This window comes from Mercenaria mercenaria, chromosome 1, assembly GCF_021730395.1.
Source record: "Mercenaria mercenaria strain notata chromosome 1, MADL_Memer_1, whole genome shotgun sequence".
Lineage (NCBI taxonomy): Eukaryota > Metazoa > Mollusca > Bivalvia > Venerida > Veneridae > Mercenaria > Mercenaria mercenaria.
The window spans coordinates 90,552,968-90,567,614 of NC_069361.1; the positions used below are offsets into that span (position 1 = coordinate 90,552,968).

Genomic DNA, 14,647 nt, shown 5'->3' on the forward strand with positions numbered 1-14,647 from the left:
TCGAATTTCAAAGAATCCATATGCCCCTTATTCTAAGACAATTTAAAATTCACAGATTCCGTCCGAATGAAACTTCACAGACTATCGTACAAGAAATACAAGTTCTGTCAGAATTCCGTAGATACTTTAAATTAGATTTCATAATGAAGAGATTTTACCGACCGTTGCGGAAGAAATCTGATGGTGTCCCGATACTGTAAAAGAAATAACGAATTTTGTAGATGATTTTTAAAGAAATCCAAGCATATCCAGATTTAGCAGAAAAATGTTAAAGAAATCGCAAAATTCTGTCAGAATTTCGCAGAACCTAACTGTGCAGAGATCTGCAAACTTTTTTTAGAAGAAATCCCAAGTGTTGCACGATCTTAAAAAGAAATCAAATTCTATTACTCTAATTTCGCACATCATTGTAAAATCTTACTAGGTCCAACTTAGGTAGACCATCGTTCATAAAGATACACGTACGAACAGCGCAAACTTTTCTTACCAGAATTTTGCAGACCTTGGTAAAATAGATACAAATTTCAGTCCAGATTTAACAGACTATAAGAAATCTCGTGACGCTCGAATTTTGATAGAACATCGTTTTATCGAAATCAAAAATGATGTCACAAGTTCAAAATAACTCAAATATTCCTCGAATGTGGCGGAATCTCGCGCTGTATTTCCAAGACCATAAAAAATTGACTCAAGAAATTTTATTACGCCATTAGCCCGGACAAAATACAAATTTTGAATTTCTCTGACCATCGTAAAAGAAATATAATCATATCCGTAATTTGGACATCACTGTAAAAGAAATTGCGAATTATGGCCATGGTAAAAAAAGAAATCGAGTTGAATAATGAAATTATGCCCAGATTTTACAGACCATATTTACAAGAAAAAACCAAATACCCGGATGAAAAGAAAACATGCACAATTTTATTTTTCAGTTGAAACAATTTAAACGAAAATTTAGATATATTTTCTGAGAAGAATATTTTAAAATGGTGATTTTTTAAATTTTCTTATACTTTTAGTAATAGTGACATACCGCAGAAAATGGCGTTTCTCGATCCTTCCAGCCGAAAATAACTTCTCGCAGTTTCCAGTGTAACAGAATTCTGAAGAAGATTTGATAAGTAGACGGTCATCCTTTACATAATTGTTCCGTGATGTAAGCACGATCAATTTTCTATTGAATAATTTATTAGTGCTAATATTTATTGTTACAACGAGTAAAATTGCACATGCACCATGCCACCGCAGCTCGATATTTATTGAAAGGGTAGCTATTTATATTAACAAAATATTAAAATGAAGAAGTTTTATCAACTTAATTATAACTAAGAAATATTTTCAATGCCATTTACCATATTCGAAATTTAAAGAAAAACGTTTTAAAATTTGTGACTTGATGTAACGGTTTCCTAACGATATTGTAAGGGAAAGCAACGTGAGAAAATTCGTAACTGGCTTCGTACGATTGTCGCAAATTTAAGAACTTTTGTAAAACAGTTTTTTATCGTACGAAATGCGTACGAAGTTCGTACAATATTGTACAGAATACAGAATACAATATTTTCATTGATTTTGTTTAAGTCTTACTGTTCATGACATTACATATACATCCATACTCGTGAAATATTCATGAAAACCTTTCTAAAAGAATTATGAGAGACAATATATTATAAAACAAATATACAGGGACTAATAAAACATAAAATATTTACGTTTAGACTTAAGGCATACTCATCAATCAGCGCTAGAACTGTTCCCATTCTTACATTATAAAAGATCCACATACATTATACTTCAAATAATTAATCTGCAAGAGTCACTGGGGGAAAAAACTTTCTTAAAATCCTCATACCTTTTCCGCAAAGGTTTTGTGAAACAGGCCCAAGCAGTCTGGACAAGACAGTTGCTGGGGGCGATCGACATGGCCGGGACCACATCGACGGGGAGCAGACCAATCTATCTGACCGTTTTGTTTAGCACATTAAATGAAGACCTACAACTCGGCTTAAGCAAGCACCAGACGAAACCCAGAAAGACCTTAAGCGAGGTCAACGAACTAAGTTTAAGCCGGAACGTACGAAAAAAAACTGTATGAACATTTAAATATTTCGTGTGCTATTTAAAACATCTCTACTTGTTAATTTTTTTTAATTATGCATGTACATTCTACACACATGGAGGAACACAAACGTATCAATGTAAATAAGTAATAAAAAATTCCAGTAGTAAGATAATTCGGAAGGAAATGGCGTGACTAACATCAGTTTTCAACATTTTATTACTGATTGAGCAACATCCTTAGACTTGATTGTAAAGGTTTGTCTTTTTTCTCTCGCATTATCAGTCTTCTTTTCATTTGCGTTATGATCAATTTTTATACCATCCCAGTGTATGCCGTCATCTCGTTGGCGGAAAATTAATGTCATTGGAAACAGAAAGTTCAAACCCCAGAAATCTCCGAAAACAGACTTCATGTTTCTGTTGAAACTGTTCGAGTTTTTGATTGGAACATTCTTAGCCAATTCAAACAATGTCTTCCCTTCTAAGCTGATTGTCATTTGAGAATTGAAGTAAAGAAAGGCAAGAAATCCAAATACGGCATCTACATACAGCTGCAGTATCAAAATACACTGTATATCAGTAATGTTTCCAAACATAGTCCGCCATATAGTTAAAGGGAAAAGTATATCTGACCAAGAATTTAATTTTGGCCAAACAATGTTTCTGACGTATTTTAAAACAAAGAAACCGCAAAAAATACAGTTAAGTGACACGTAAAATGTTAAAATAATCCAGTATCTTTGATTGTTGAAACCTATACAGTATCCCACCATATAACAGTGGTGATCTCTTTTATGAATACATGCTTTGCAAACGTCACAACGGTGTGAACGAAATGGCACGTGCATTGAACATTTTTCACAGAAATTCCACGGAAGAGCCTCCTTCGCTGTCATATCGTATACACAATGCCCATTAATTCCGTTTTGACTGGACGCTTGTTGAATGCGTGCGGCAAACTGATCAGGCAGATTTCCGTCCTGTGGTTCAACCTGTAGAAAGGGGTTGTCTTTCGTCTTTGGATATGCTGCATTATACAGCATCACACAAAACCAGTTGGCCAACATATTGATCATTATGAACCATATTAGCACGTTCAAGATCATAGCTTACCTAGGCCATAGCTAACCTTTACCATAGCTTACCTGGACCATAAATTACCTAAACCAAAGCTTTTCTAGACTATAGCTTACCTAGACCATAGCTTACTTAGATCATCGCTTACCCAGACCATAGCTTACCTAGAACATAGCTTACATAGATAATCGCTTACCTGGACCAACGCTTACTAGTACCTAAATCATAGCTTACATAGAACATAGCTTAACTAGACCATAGCTATTTAGACAACCCCTTACCTAGACAATAGCTTACCAAAACCATAGCTTACCTAGACAATTGCTTACTAAGACTATGGCTTATCTAGACCATAGCTCACTTATATCTTCGTTTACCTAGACCAAAGCTTCCCTAAACCATAGCTTACCTAGACCATAGCTTACTTAATAAAGACCATAGCTGGCCACATACGACAACGCGAAGTAACATAGCGACATTACGAAGTGACACCCGACAATCGCAAACGACGGCGACAATCCCAAACGACAATGTCGCGATATCCACTTTGAAATGTCGCCTTTCAAAAGCACGATATATCGCGATGTCACTTCGCGTTGTCGAGCGTCATATCGCATTGTCGCTATGTAATGTCGCGATGTCACTTCGCGTTGTCGTGTGTCGACCCTGCAAACGCGACGGCGACATTATCAAAACGACATGCGATAATCACAAACGACGCTCGACAACGCGAAGCGACATTTTCCAAATGTCGTATCGTATGTCGCGTGTCGCGGGTTTGGGTGAGGGTCGACGCGCGACAATTCCAAACGATACACGACACGCGTAGTGACACTCGACAATACGAAGCGACATTTTCATAATGTCGTATCGCATTGTCGTGCGTCGACCGGTGTTCACTTGAATAATTACCGGTTAATCTTGGTCGCATTTTTTCGAACAATTCATCAATTTCATTTTATTATTAAAAGCGTTAAAAGTAAGGTATCAAAGTGAATTTTTTTTTAATAAGTAGTATTGCCTAATCGAATATTAAAAACAATGTTCTTCCCCGACGGGCACGCCGTCCAGAACATTTGCTGAACTTTGCCATTTTTGGCTTAAAATATTAGCAGTAAAATAAGAAAAAAGTGCTTATAAAATATTTATTTTGGGTAAATAACTGCAAATAAAAACTTATTTTGAAAGAAAATGACAAAATCTGAATGTTTGTGACCAAAAAGACACCATCTGTTCGTCCGTCTGTACGTAATTAAAGATAAAAGCTGTATTTCCTTGCCCCAACGCAACATATTTTCCGTCGAGTTTCCTTTATTTCAGGAAATAAATTTTGATATAAATATTTACGTCAAAACAACACGACAGCACGACAAATAAGGAGCGCCAATACAACATATCCATACGCGCCAACACGAAAACTCCATAAAGAATATGTTGCCAATATGATGTATAAGTCGTAATGAATATACTAAATATAGACAGATGCGAATCTTAAACCGCTGTTTCTGGATATTTTACCAGTGTTTAATCGATCTCGGCAAGTATATGGCAGTCAGAGGTACAGTCCTGGATGTTTGATCAGGATTTGAACTCATGACCCATGAAGTGGACGTATTGCTCCCTAATTGAGCTTAATGGCAGGTATCTAATTTGAAGTAACATTTGAGTAAGGTTGTTTTGACAGTGCTATTTTGTGTATTCTTTATGTTCTTATGTGGATGGACACTGTTCAATGTAGCGTAAAACTTAGTCTGAAATTGACTACTTTACGAACTTTGTTGGAAGAACAAAGAGTAACTGCAAGGACATTTAAATATTTTATGTATTATTTAAATCATCTCTATTTGTTATATTTTTATTTCTTTATTTTTTGCATGTGCATTCTACATACAAGGAGGAACACAAACGTACCAATGTAAATAAGTAATAAAAAAATCCAGTAGTTAGATAATTCGGAAGGAAATACCGTGACTAACTTATCAGTTTTCAGCATTTTATTACTGATTGTGTAACATGCTTAGACTTGATTGTAAAGGTCTGTCTTTAATCTCTCGCATTATCAGTCTTCTTTTCATTTGCGTTATGATCAATTTTTATACCATCCCAGTGTATGCCGTCATCTCGTTGGCGGAAAATTAATGTCATCGGAAACAGAAAGTTCAAACCCCAGAAATCTCCGAAAACAGACTTCATGTTTCTGTTGAAACTGTTCGAGTTTTTGATTGGAACATTCTTAACCAATTCAAATAATGTCTTCCCTGCTAAGCTGATTGTCATTTGAGAATTGAAGTAAAGAAAGGCAAGAAATCCAAATACGGCATCTACATACAGCTGCAGTATCAAAATACACTGTATATCAGTAATGTTTCCAAACATAGTCCGCCATATAGTTAAAGGGAAAAGTATATCTGACCAAGAATTTAATTCTGGCCAAATAATGTTTCTGACGTATTTTAAAACAAAGAAACCGCAAAAAATACAGTTAAGTGACACGTAAAATGTTAAAATAATCCAGTATCTTTGATTGTTGAAACCTATACAGTTTCCCATCATATAGCAGTGGTGATCTCTTTTAAGAATGCATGCTTTGCAAACGTCACAATGATGTGCACGAAATGGCACGTGCATCGAACATTTTTCACAGAAATTCCATGGAAGGGCCTCCTTCGCTGTCATATCGTATACACAATGCCCATTAATTCCGTTTTGACTGGACGCTTGTTGAATGCGTGCGGCAAATTGATCAGGCAGATTTCCGTCCTGTGGTTCAACCTGTAGAAAGGGGTTGTCTTTCGTCTTTGGATATGCTGCATTATACAGCATCACACAAAACCAGTTGGCCAACATATTGATCACTATGAACCATATTAGCACGTTCATATAGTACCTGGTCCATGGACTGTAGTCTTGGAACACGTAGGGGATTATGTAATGCATGAACGCGTAAAGTTCTGTTGTTGACTGGAACACCATGATAAACACTATCAGTTTCTGAAAAATAGTATACGAGCAACAGTTAGTACAATCCAAATACATAGAAAGTTGAATAGTGCACGATCGTCTTCAACTGTTCAGTCAATTATCCTTCAGAACGAAACTGTTTTATCCGATTGCCCAATATCGCCCGTCTGCCCCAAATGTGTATATTATTTCTTAGTAGAGGACCTCTACACAATGCTATAAGTCAAACATTTAAGCTCAAGGTCAAGAAATTTATTAAAGTCTTTCCTATGTTAGTATCTGTATAACAAATGACCACAACCCATGGCCGGGGCAAATTTGAACCTCATGGCAATGATTTTAAGGAACTTGGTAGAGGACCACTACAAATGCTACAAACCAAACGTCTAAACTTGGATTTGCAGCCTTAGACAAGAAGAATTTTTTAAAAAAAGTTTTCCTTATAGCAAGTGACCCCTAGGCGAGGACAAGAGACATGTTGGTAAACGACCATCACACAAAGCTAAAGGCCATTGAGTATCTAAGCTCAAGAACTTCAGTGTTTAAACAGGATTTGTAAAATCTTTGTTTTCTTATATACATGTAGGCCTATATAAAATAGTATCAAATATATTTTCACTAGTAAGAAACTATAAAATGGGTAAATGTAGTCAAAACATGAAATAAAAGAAAATTTATTTGTTTTACATAGAATCTACATATAAGATCAACATAATTATATTACATTCATGAACACCATATTTTACATTTTCGCTCGTAGCTATATTGCATCTTGTGTTAACGTGGAAGATATTTCAATCTTACACTGAAACAAATATGCTTTATTTATGATGAAAGTAAGAAACAGAAAGGTATCCACTTGACTACGTTGCATATTGCAATAATCTAGGAACTACGCTGCGTTAAGTTTTTGGCCGATTTTTCAGATACAAACCCGAATAATTGTATGAAATAAATTTATATGTTGTTTTTTTTTTCTGAAGAAGTAGCCTTTTGAATACGAAGTGTTCCAATAATAATTTATTCCCGATAAGCATTGTAGATTCTATATGATGCGATATTCTCAAAAAGTGACGAAAGTCTCCTTCCTCCGTCAGACTGTACAAAAGCACAGATAAATGAACACATCTGCTAAGAAACTGACATAATATACCGGGAATAAATTCCATTAAATAATGCTTGTATAAGACAGGACATGTGTAATTTCGTCCATATTTCTCCACCTGTTCTACATAATTCACCGCTCAAACAACGTTAGAACGACTTGACCTGATAAAGCTATTGCCAGTGTAGTAGTCGGGAAGACATATTGATTTAGTGCTGTCCGTCTGTCTGTATGTCACGAAGTTTGTTTATGCAACCCCTCCTACACTAGCTAAAACTTTATGATGTTTTAGCTACATGTCTTATATGATTTTGGGGAATCCACGAAACCTTATATGAATTATAAGTGCAAAGACTAGTTATACAAATAGATCTAATTGGCATCTTCTGGTTCAGTGATTTTTAGCAGAGTTATGGCCCTTGATTTGTCATATTTTACAGTATTTACACTACTTCTGTATAGTCTACAATTAGGCTGAATTTCATTAAACCTCATGTGCGATAATTGTGCATATTGTCGTCATGTTTTGATTATTGAATTTCAAAGGAGTCATGGCCCTTGATTTGTCTGATTCTTTGAGCTGTGCTACTTCTCCTAATCTACTGGTTGGAATTCCCCAAAACTTAACAGGAGTTACCACTGCCAAGCCTACTTGTGTACATATTTGGAATGTTGTGGTTCACCGATTTTTCCTGGAGTTATGGCCCTTAATTTTTGACATTTTACTATTTCTGGGCGACAACACACAATCTAGTTCCCTTTTATTTTATGCATGACCCTGTGGTAAAATATCGATCCATAATGTAGACCTGAAGAAACTTCGAAACAAATGTACAATACCAAATCAAACAAGAGGACCATGATGGTCCTGAATCGCTCACCTCTTCCCACATGACCCAGTTTTGAGTATGACGTCGTTTTTTCTATTATTTGACATAGTGACCTAGTTTTTGAGCTCATGTGACCCAGTTTTGATCTTGACCTAGATATTATCAAGATAAAAATTCTGACCAATTTTCACAAAGATCCATTGAAAAATATGGTCTCTAGAGAGGTCACAAGGTTTTTCTATTATTTGACCTATTGACCTAGTTTTCGAAGGTACGTGACCCTGTTTTGAACTTTATCTAGATATCATCAAGGTGAAAATTCAGATCAATTTTCAAGAAGATCCATTGAAAAATATGGCCTCTAGACAGGTCAAAAGATTTTAATAATTTTAGACCTACTGACCTAATTTTTGACCCAGTTGACCCAGTTTCAAACTTGACCTAGATATTATCAAGATGAACATTCAGACCAACTTTCATACAGATCCCATGAAAAGTATGGCCTCTAGAGAGGTCACAAGGTTTTTTTTACTATTTGACCTACTGACCTAGTTTTGTAAGGCACGTGACCCAGTTTCAAACTTGACTAAGATATCATCAAGGTAAACATTCTGACCAATTTTTATGGAGATCCATTCACAAGTATGGCCTCTAGAGAGGTCACAAGTTTTTCTATTTTTAGACCTACTGACCTAGTTTTTGAACGCACATGACCCTGTTTCAAACTTGACTTAGACAGGGGTGGTATAGTACGTCATCAACAGGTGCGCGCAACACTTCCCGATGCGGCTTTTTTGTGTCAAAACATCTCGATTCGGTGAGTAAACTTGCGATTGTTACATTGATAACGAATAGATTCGGAAATGACATATAGTCTAAAGTACCCGCACATGCGTCTAGTTTATCATTTACGTTTGCATTTTTCAAGAAAGCCTTCCGTTTAAGAGAACATTCGTGCACAATGCACTTCATGGAAACACTTCCCTATTCACCACACCATATTATGTCGCATAACAAGAGTTTACATGCATTTCTGATAAACCCAAGCATTGACGGGTGTTATTTTATAGTAAACAGATGTCAGTGATACCTTCATTAGTCACTGGAATCTAAACTTTCCGGAAAATCAGTAAACTAGAATTTTGCCTTCCCGGTTCACCAACTGAATTGATGTCCTTCCCGGATCACCAATTTCCAGCATGACTAACATCGGGCTAGTGCTCATGTAAATGTGATCACGCTTGCCTGCAAGTTCTATTAATTCGAATAACTGATTGTCAGAGTGCTTGCAATAGATGGTCCGTAAACTTTATTTAAGCATTTGAAGATAATATTAAAAGAACGCGGCATATCTTGAACATAATTATATATGTTGTATACTATAAACGTGCATATGTATGATATAATTATGTTCTATCATGTCCTTATATTTGTTATTTTAGGTACATGAAAGATGAAAATGGAAACAAAACTTCTAGTCTGCATCAATGGAATTGCCAATATATGTTAAAAAGGATTGTTGAGTGATCGGCATGCATGACATAATTGACGTATTATATTTTCCAAAAGCTGTACGACATAATATTTGAGAAGTGGAGAACATCCTCTAACGGAATTACCCCAGACAAGGATTTCAACGACGCTCAACTAGGTCTCCGTACCTTTGTCACGGCTATGTCGGTTGCTGTTTGAAGGTATAGATATAAATAACTGATTTAATTTCAATAATGTTACAGTAGATAAACCTTAATAAGGGGTATAGTTAGATAGGCACTTCGACACATAATAATATAAATAGAAAGTATTTTGGAAGCCATTAGTTAACTTGTTACTCTAAATATTTTTCGGCGACGCCGTCTAAATTCGTTTTCGATACCTATGCCACGTGATTTCAGTTTGCAAATCAAACTACTTGATAACGCATTATAGATAATTTATCAAAATGGAAGATTTATGCAACACTCTGCCTGATTGGACGAGAGTGTCAAATTCTTTCACTCTGTTGATTGTGCTACGCTGAGTGAAATGTAGACAAAGCTAGCGTTTATCCTAAACGACGCTGTTCACAGTTTTAAAGCTAACTTTGGCTCTGATATTTAGCAAGAATATTGATATATCTCTAAATGATAAGTAAGTTTAATAAATAAGATAAAAACCTGTTCAAATACTAATATATATCAAATTAAAGGAAGAGCTGAATACGGTCTGCGTATCACATGAATAAGAGTGTGATAAAAGTCTTTTATGTAGAGAAGTGCTTTTTAAAAGATTTTCCTTGTTATAATTGTCGTCTGTATATGAAAAGGTTTCTTGCTTTTGTGACTTATTCAGATTGCATATTAAAATGAGTACTTGTTTGCTTTGATATATTTGTTATAAATTATTTAACTGATTTATTATATATGAATATTTTTCTTTAGTATGGTATGCAAATATTGAACTCAGATGAAATCTGTTTCATTATATATATGCTATATAATGACTGAATCTCGTTACACAGAAATGAAGGTACGCTGCATACAGTTTATCTATGTGATATGACTACGGTCAAACTTTGCTTATGAAACAGAAATATTGAAATAATTACAGTTGTATGTTTTGCTTGACCTTCACTTTTTTATAGGTGTGACGTCATTGTCCAAAGATTCATGAATAGCGAATATGCATTTGTTAAAGCGGGATCATGTGGCATATTTTAGAAATAAATAAAAATAATAAATAAAAAAATCAAAAAAAATCCTTAAATTATTTTTTTCTTTATCTTTAGCATCTTTATTAAGCCCGCAGCCAACTTTGTTCAGCTGGGACATTTGACCCCTTTTAGGGGCTGCTAGAGCTAAAACTAGAAATGCATTTATACAGCGTCTCATGAACAGCTTGGTGGATCTTTGTCATACTTGGTCTGGAGCATCATTATAAGGTCCTCTTCCAAATTTATTTATATAGGAACGTGGGCCCTATAAAGGACCACTATAGCTAAAAGTAGATATGCCTTTCTTCGCATTAACCACTAAAATGTAATGGATTTTTATCAAACTCGATGTGTAACAATATCGTAAGGTCTCCTGCTATTTTGTTACAAATGGGGATAAGGACCAATATAGCTAAAAATATAAACACGTTTAATGACCTCTTCACATGAACCGCTTCATGAATCTTCATCAAACTACTGCTGTAATTATTCGTCTAAGGATAAACGAAACAAAATTGCAACCTTAGAAACCTTTGCGAAAAATTAAAAGAGAACCATTTAAATCGTTAAAGTGCGGTGTTTAGTTTTGCAATTTGAAAAATGTTAGATGAAAGATGAATGTTAGATGAAAAATTCATAAACTTCTTTCCTTATTACAATTCGCCGACCATCATTTTTAAAGATATTTCTTGTTTCATGATAACTATATATGGCGTGTCATCGAAAATGGTCGAGTATAATGGCTTTGATTCCGAACTTGAGTTCAAGGCAAGACTCAATGAGACAAATAAGAATATGCATTGATAATATGCTAAGTAAAGCAAAATTATATAGTTAAATTATTGCCATGTGCTGTTTTTTAAAGGAGCAACCTTTTAATAAATATTTTTAAAGGTATAAAGTCTCACCAATGCAGTTTAGTTTTAAATGATATGCTACTATTTAATTTTGTTTAACGTTTCAGGGCCACGTGATCATCACAATTGCTCGGGAAAAATGAGAAATTACTGTATCGCGCCAACGAAATGTTCTTAGTAAGGAGTTTTAGATGTGAGCAGGGAAAGACCAAGAGTGACTGCAACCGAATTATAATTACCACGTAGTAGAATGGGACATCGATTGAACCAACACTAGAAAGCGGTTCGGGATTTAACATTTGACTAATGTTCAGATTTTGCTTGCAAATCTTAGTGCACCCAATTACATGTTAAAACTCGAGGTGAGCTTGAACAGTGGTAGAACAATTTTACTTGCAATGTAAATTATTTTGCTTTTCTTAAACTGTTTAGTTGTTGAAAATGTTGTTGTATAAAAGATTATTTAAAAAAAGAAATTTTACTGATATTTTATTTAAACCCTTACACAGTAGAAGCCGTTGTGACATAAACATACGTACAAACACTTTCAAGACATAGCAACATCTTCCTTTTTATCAGCTAATGTTATATATTTACACAAATCAACGAAAGTAGATTTATTACTTGATTGTAGCAATTCTAAATTTTATACACACTTATAAATACGAGTATAATGACAACGTTTCATTAACTTTGGACGTAATTCTTTATAACTCAACATTTAAAAAAAAAATGAAATTCACCTTAAGTTTCATTAAGATCGCATATCTGACACATTCTTTCCACATTGTATGCTTTAATTTTCTTCGATCAAGAAGTAGTGTACATCTCTACGTCACATATTCTCAACAATTGGAAATATTCAGACACCACAGAAAGACAGGAAGTGGAGATGCACTGCCTAAACTTCAAAATAAACAAAAATCAGAATATAATAAGTCTTGAAACCATTAAACTGGAAAATGTTGAGGTTTTGTGCAACTACACTAATTATAACTCAGAAATTTCATTAAAAACACACAAAAATTGATAAAGTGGCAATGTAGTATAATCTGTGAACGTTTATTGACCAAAACATAGAGATAACAAGAATATTTACATTGTTGTATTTTACCCGTTATGAACATTAGTGTTAACTACATTTCATACAAAGTTTAATACTGCTGTTGCCTTTCATCAAAATCTGTCAAATGTTATTTAGAAGAAAGGAGAGGCACTGAAAAGACTCTGAGACTTCAACACAGACAGACAAAACAAAACATGTTTCAATAAAAAATCACAATTGTTTGAAGTCATGCAAAATCACATTAAATTCCGTCTACAAAAGCTGTCCATGGCTAAATATTATACGGTAGTGGTCACACGTAACAGTGAGTTGTTTTAAACGGTGTCTGCACATATTGCCAGTGAATGAACCTCAAACAACGACTACTTTTGTGGTCTTCATTTCTGACTTTTTCACAAACATCCTCAACAAGCGGGTATTGTTCTTTCTACAATTCTGATTTTTTTTTTGACGTGTCATTTTATTCCCGAGAAATGCATGAATTACTATATGCAGTTTATGTTCATCTGTCTACGGATATCATACTGCTGAACCCCAAGTGTTTAGCTTCATAATTTAATTCTGATAAACAGAATATCGCAGGTGTTTCTGTTGTGATCTGAAAAAGAAAGAGTAAATCTGTTATAATATAGCCCTAGAAGGTAAATTAAACACTGTTTTTTACTGACATTTATAAACGTTCATTGCTAAATACTAGTTTTGCTGGTATAGCAACCGAAGTACCATGCGTCAAAATAAATTGAAAGGCTACATATAATTAAGTCAAACACGATGCCACACGGGCAGTGAGCCGGGAAGTGCATCGTTTTACCTGGTGAACCGGGAAGGCGAAATTTTATATTACTGATTTCTTTGAAACTATAGATTGCAATAATTAATTAAGGAATCACTGACCTCTGTTTGCCATAAAATAACACCCGTCAAGGCATTTAGTCATTAGAAATGCATGAAAACTCTTTTTATGCGATATAATATGGTGTGGTGAATGGGGAAGTGTTTCCATGAAGTGCATTGTGCTCGAATGTTCTCTTAAACGGAAGGCTTTCTTGAAAAATGCAAACGTCAGTGATAAACTAGAGGCACATGCGGGTACTTTAGACTATATGTCATTTCCAAATCTATTCGTTTCCAATGAAATAATCGCAAGTTTACTCACCGAATCGAGGTGTTTTGGCATAAAAAAGCCGCATCGGGAAGTGTTGCGCGCACCTGTTGATGACGTACTATACCACCCCTGTTAGATATCATCAAGATGAACATTCAGACCAATTTTCATACAGATCCGATGAAAAATATGGCCTTTAGAGAGGTCACAAGGTTTTTCTATTATTTGACCTACTGACCTAGTTTTTGGCGGCACGTGACCCACTTTCGAACTTGATCTAGAGGTCATCAAGATGAACATTCAGACCAACTTTCATAAAGATCCCATGAAAATTATGGCCTCTAGAGAGGTCACAAGGTTTTTCTATGATTTGACCTACTGACCTAGTTTTTGACGGCACGTGACCCACTTTCAAACTTGACCTAGATATCATCAAGGTGAACATTCTGACCAACTTTCATGAAGATCTCGTGAAATATATGGCCTTTAGAGAGGTCACAAGGTTTTTCTATTTTTAGACCTACCGACCTAGTTTTTGACCGCACGTGACCCAGTTTCGAACTTGACCTAGATATCATCAAGATGAACATTCAGACCAACTTTCATACAGATCCCATGAAAAATATGGCCTTTAGGGAGGTCACAAGGTTTTTCTATTATTTGACCTACCGACCTAGTTTTAGATGGCACGTGACCCAGTTTCAAACTTGACCTAGATATCATCAAGGTGAACGTTCTGACCAATTTTCATGAAGATCTTGAGAAATATATGGCCTCTAGAGAGGTCACAAGGTTTTTCTATTTTTAGACCTACTGACCTAGTTTTTGATGGCACGTGACCCAGTTTCGAACTTGACCTAGATATTATTAAGATGGACATTCTGACTAAT

At 35.1% G+C, this 14,647-nt stretch overlaps 1 protein-coding gene across 3 annotated transcripts in view; it reads right to left on the bottom strand.

Moving 5' to 3' along the window:
• Positions 1-4,982: 4,982 nt before the first annotated feature.
• The window catches only part of LOC123530753 (palmitoyltransferase ZDHHC20-like), a 30,049-nt gene continuing 20,384 nt past the window's right edge, over positions 4,983-14,647 (bottom strand). For 2 of the 3 annotated variants that reach the window (XM_053517035.1, XM_045311528.2), the window contains exon 3: positions 4,983-6,132. In XM_053517035.1, coding sequence (XP_053373010.1) covers positions 5,185-6,132 — 948 coding nt within the window. In that variant the 3' untranslated portion in view covers positions 4,983-5,184. Of the gene's footprint in view, positions 6,133-13,091; positions 13,251-14,647 lie in introns of those variants that run through there. The other variant, XM_053517036.1, reaches the window with a different exon arrangement.